Genomic DNA, 4529 nt, shown 5'->3' with positions numbered 1-4529 from the left:
TTACCCCCCCCACCCCCCCCCCCCCCTCAATACTTGCTCAATTTCTGCAAAGTGAAACACGCAACTATATCCTTTATCGTCTTTTCTCTTTTTAAATTTTTTTTCTTGTTTGCTAGGAATTAACAAAGCGAGAAGTGGAATATGTTGCCCTGTCCAGAGATACTACTGAGACTGATCTCAAACAGCGCAGAGAGATCCGGTCTGGAACTGCCTTTTACATCGACCAGGCAAGTAGAGCTCTTTCACCTTTCACTCTTCTACAAAAAAAAAAAATCCATGTATCATTCGTTTTTTGATTTAACATTAAAAGTAGAAAAAGGAGAATTCAGCTTAAATTTCCGTTTTTCGTTCAGGGATAGAAAAATTAATAAGCAGCTTGAATATTAGATTTCTACAGGTGGGCGGGAATTAAACGCCCCTTTCTGCTGATTGGTCAGCCGAAGATCAAACTGTGCCGTCATCAGTTCTTCCACAGTATCATGCAGCAGAATAATAGTCCTCCACTGCTGCAGTTTCGGATTCTTAACGCGTTAATTGCAGCTACATTTAATCTTTTTTCATCAAACAAACAGGTGCATTGCCTAGACAGGGCTTTCTTCTGTGTAGACCAGCGGTTCTTAAAGTGATAGGGGGTCCGAGAAATAATTTGCTAGAGCCTACCGTATTTTACAGACTGTAAAGTGGCTTTTTTATCATGATGCATAGGCCTACTGTGATTTATTCCAAAGTGACTTATTTCTCAAGGCATGACATTGAGAATAAAAATATACATTTTACCATACGACTATTTAATGACAGAGCATTAAGTTATTTCCCCTCGATGGGAAAAAAAATCTAAGTGAACATCAATCAGTACTCAATATTAATTGAAACTGCTTTGAATATGACTGCTGCTTATTTCCTGTGCACTTCAATACTGGTCTGCGCTAGACTGTAGTCGCATCTGTCTGCTTATTGAGTTTATATGCATCTCGTGGCAAATATTCCAAGCATTCTGAAGGTATAGTCTGGTGAGAAACAAACCGAAATGGCATTGCATTGCAGTCCTGTGTGCGAGGCGAGCGCATATCATTTTGAGATATCAATTATAATACATTTTAATAAAACACAAGACTACATTATATAACTCTAACAGTAGGCTATTTAATATTGGTTGTTCTCCGGTTGTCGGTCAAAATGACAGTTCTTGCGTGAACGTTATAGGCCTATATATACCCAAGCCAATTTATTATTCCTTCCTTTTTGTCTTAGTGTTTAAAATATTTATTTTGAAACAAATTAATTAATTAAACAAACAGACTTGACGGCTAAGACATCTGTCATATCATACCCTGCCATGCCCAGCTGATGCAAAGAATAGAATTTATATCTACACAGAAGAAAGCCCTGTCTAGACTCTGCCCCTGTATGAGTTGTGTCGAGCTATTCATTAGCCTATTTGTTTGATGAAAAAAGATGACATGTAGTTGCAATAAATGTGTTAAGAATCAATACAACTGCAGCAGTGGAGGACTATTATTCTGCTGCGTGATACTGCGGAAGAACTGATGATGGCACGGTTTGATCTTCGGCTGACCAATCAGCAGAAAGGGGCGTTTAATTCCCGCCCACATGTAGAAATCAAATATTCAAGCTGTTTATTAAAGCAATAAGCTCCAAGAAGCTGTGGTTTACAGTGAATTTATAACAGCTAAGGGGCGTTGTAGGCACGAAGCGGAGTTATAAATTCACTGTAAACCTCGGCTTCACGGGGTTTATTGCTTTTATAAAACGGTTATTCCATATACTTAGTAAGGTTTCACAAAATAAAACGGAGCAAATAAAGTGTAATGATATTAATAAAAACAGTATTCTTCAGCCAAACAATGTAGTTTCTCAGAAAGAGTTGGTTGCAATAAAGTGGTTGCCGAGCAACAGACAAACGTAAACAAAGGTGTATGTTTGTAGAGTAATTTACAACAGCTTCGAACGTGGCTCAGCCAATCAGAATCAAGGACCGGAACTGTCCGTTTTATAATAATTTTTCTATCTCTGAATGAAAAACGAAAATTTAAGCTGAATTCTCATTTTTAATTTTTTTTATTACTTTTTAATTTATGTATTATGTATCTTATTTTTTGATTTAGTTTTTTTATTATTTATAAAAAAAAAATTAAATTATTATTTATTTATTTCTCAATAATTTGGAATGCTTGATTCTAATGAGTCTTTTTTTTAAATAGTGACTACTGAACTATTATTTGACTGTTTCCCCATATATTATGTTATATTATATTGCATTTACTGGGAACAAAACTGTCTCCCGGGTCTACTTCAGCCATGGGGTGTCATTCCATTCACCAAGGAGTCCATCCTTTACTCAGTCTCATGCTAAATGGAGATGAATTCCCACAGGATCTGGCAAATCCTTCTCTTTTCATCCGAAGCCCAGATGATAAATTATATCCACTTATTCAGCTTTGTCTTCCCAGGTATTCAATTATTAGTCACAGCTCCTCTGTTCTGCTCGTATATCTAATGAAAGAGCCTGTTTAAGTGGTATATGGGGTCATAACCTTTGTGATCAGAGTCTGTAGGTACAGTGCTCCTGATTCTAAAGCATTTTGATAATGAATTGTGTATTAAATAGCTTTTGGCTTAGATTTAATGCACAGAGTCCAAGCTTACAGTGTTGCATCAGATTCCATCACTTGTGCTTGTTTTAGCTGTGTGGAGTGATGGATAGGCAGCAGACGTGGACGTCTTGTTTAAAGGTGGGCTGCATGTGGGGGCTGGGTGTTAACTAGAGCAGCTCACGGCTCTCCTGGGCACTGCGCTCATTTTCAGACCTATATAACAAGCTTTGTGTGTCAGGCAAATGACTCCCAGTTGACTAGCCTTTATGTGTGAATGGGAAATGTTTTAGACTGAATGATCAACTATTCATAGAGGTTTTCTCTGTTCAAAAGTCGATACGATAGTGTCTAATTTAAGCAGTTAGCTACAAGAGGCCATGCTGTATTGAGAATGTATGGCTGAAGATTGCTGTCTGCTCATCATTTACATTACAGAACCACAAATGGATTATTGCATTAATGGTTACTACATATAATAAAATATTAAGGACAAACACTTTTATTAAGCACATTCCTTAGAGACTTAAGAATGGCTTGTGTCGATTAGGGCTGAACGATATGGGCAAAATTTATATCACAATATATTTCTTAATTTCGGTCGATACGATATAATTCCGATATCGATATGAACACTATTTAAAAAAAGCCTAATAAAAACTGCCAAGAACGGCCACAACAGATGTCTGTACCTACAAACTTATGAAAAATGAATTTGCCAAGTCTATCAAACCTCCTCCTATAAAACTATATAATATTTTAGAAAAAATAAAAAAACAGCACAAATAAATTAATGTTCATCTTTTATTTGTATTTAGCCTTCATACAAACAAGAAATGTGAAATCACTGTCAAACAAACATCTCAGACTCGCCTTATTAATATTAATATCTTTAACTTCCAATTATAGGCTAACATACATTACCAGTCAAAAGTTTTTGAACAATAAGATTATTCATGTTTTTTTTAAAGAATTCTCCTCTGCTCACCAAGCCTGCATTTATTTGATCGAAAATACAGCAAAAACAGTAACATTTTGAAATATTTTTACTATTTAAAGGGGTCATATGATGCGATTTAAATTTTTCCTTTCTCTTTGGAGTGTTACAAGCTCTTGGTGCATAAAGAAGATCTGTAAAGTTGCAAAGACTTAATATAATAATCCAAAGAGATATTCTTTATAAAAGTTAAGAGTCAGCCACACCTACCTAAAACGGCTCGTTCTAACACGTCTACGTCACGATGTGGGAAGATTTGCGTAATGCCGCCCAAATGTTCACGCTAAGAAAGAAGGCGTAACATTTATTCTCGCTGTAGTATTGTTGATGTCGCCGCCTCCATGTCGTGACGGCGCTGTGTGTTTCGTTGTGAAGCGTTTTCATGACATGGCGGTAAAAAACTTTGACTGATAGTGTAGGCTGCTTATTCTTATAGTTTGAAACAAATGTGCCAGGATAAAGAGTATGAAAAGTGCTCCGAGTTGCTGCAGAAAACAAAAAAATTGAGCAACAACAAACATGTTGCTGGAGACGGGCTTATTATTGGAAATGCTAACTGAATCTCTGCCAGCAGGAGGCACTGTGAGAGCGGCAGAAACAGCGGTTCCCCGGTAACGGCTGTAATCAAAGCAGCTCCGCTCATGAACGCTACTTTATCAGATGAAATTAAAATGCCATCAAAACTTAATTAATGAATTCTGAAGACAGTCGGTTCCCTTCAGAGATACATTAATGTAAAACACCCGCGCCACGTTTTGATCTTAAACGTACGTGCTCATGTTTATTCAACGAAGTCAAACGCCACAAATAAACCAATGTATGGGAATAATGTATATCGAAATATCAGAAATGCGTTTAAAAATCATATCACCATTATTTAAAAAAAAATATATCGCGATACATATTGATATTGAATTATT

At 36.5% G+C, this 4529-nt stretch overlaps 1 protein-coding gene across 1 annotated transcript in view; it reads left to right on the top strand.

The window, feature by feature from the left end:
* Nucleotides 1–4529, top strand: part of vwa8 (von Willebrand factor A domain containing 8) — a 130543-nt gene that overhangs the window by 597 nt on the left and 125417 nt on the right. The window contains exon 3 of the mRNA XM_016231092.1: nt 117–227. Within this exon, the coding sequence (XP_016086578.1) occupies nt 117–227 (111 nt within the window). The remainder of the gene's footprint in view (nt 1–116; nt 228–4529) is intronic.

This window comes from Sinocyclocheilus grahami, unplaced genomic scaffold (assembly GCF_001515645.1).
Source record: "Sinocyclocheilus grahami isolate Dianchi unplaced genomic scaffold, SAMN03320097.WGS_v1.1 scaffold383.1, whole genome shotgun sequence".
Taxonomy (NCBI): domain Eukaryota; kingdom Metazoa; phylum Chordata; class Actinopteri; order Cypriniformes; family Cyprinidae; genus Sinocyclocheilus; species Sinocyclocheilus grahami.
This window is presented reverse-complemented; position numbering and strand designations above follow the sequence as displayed.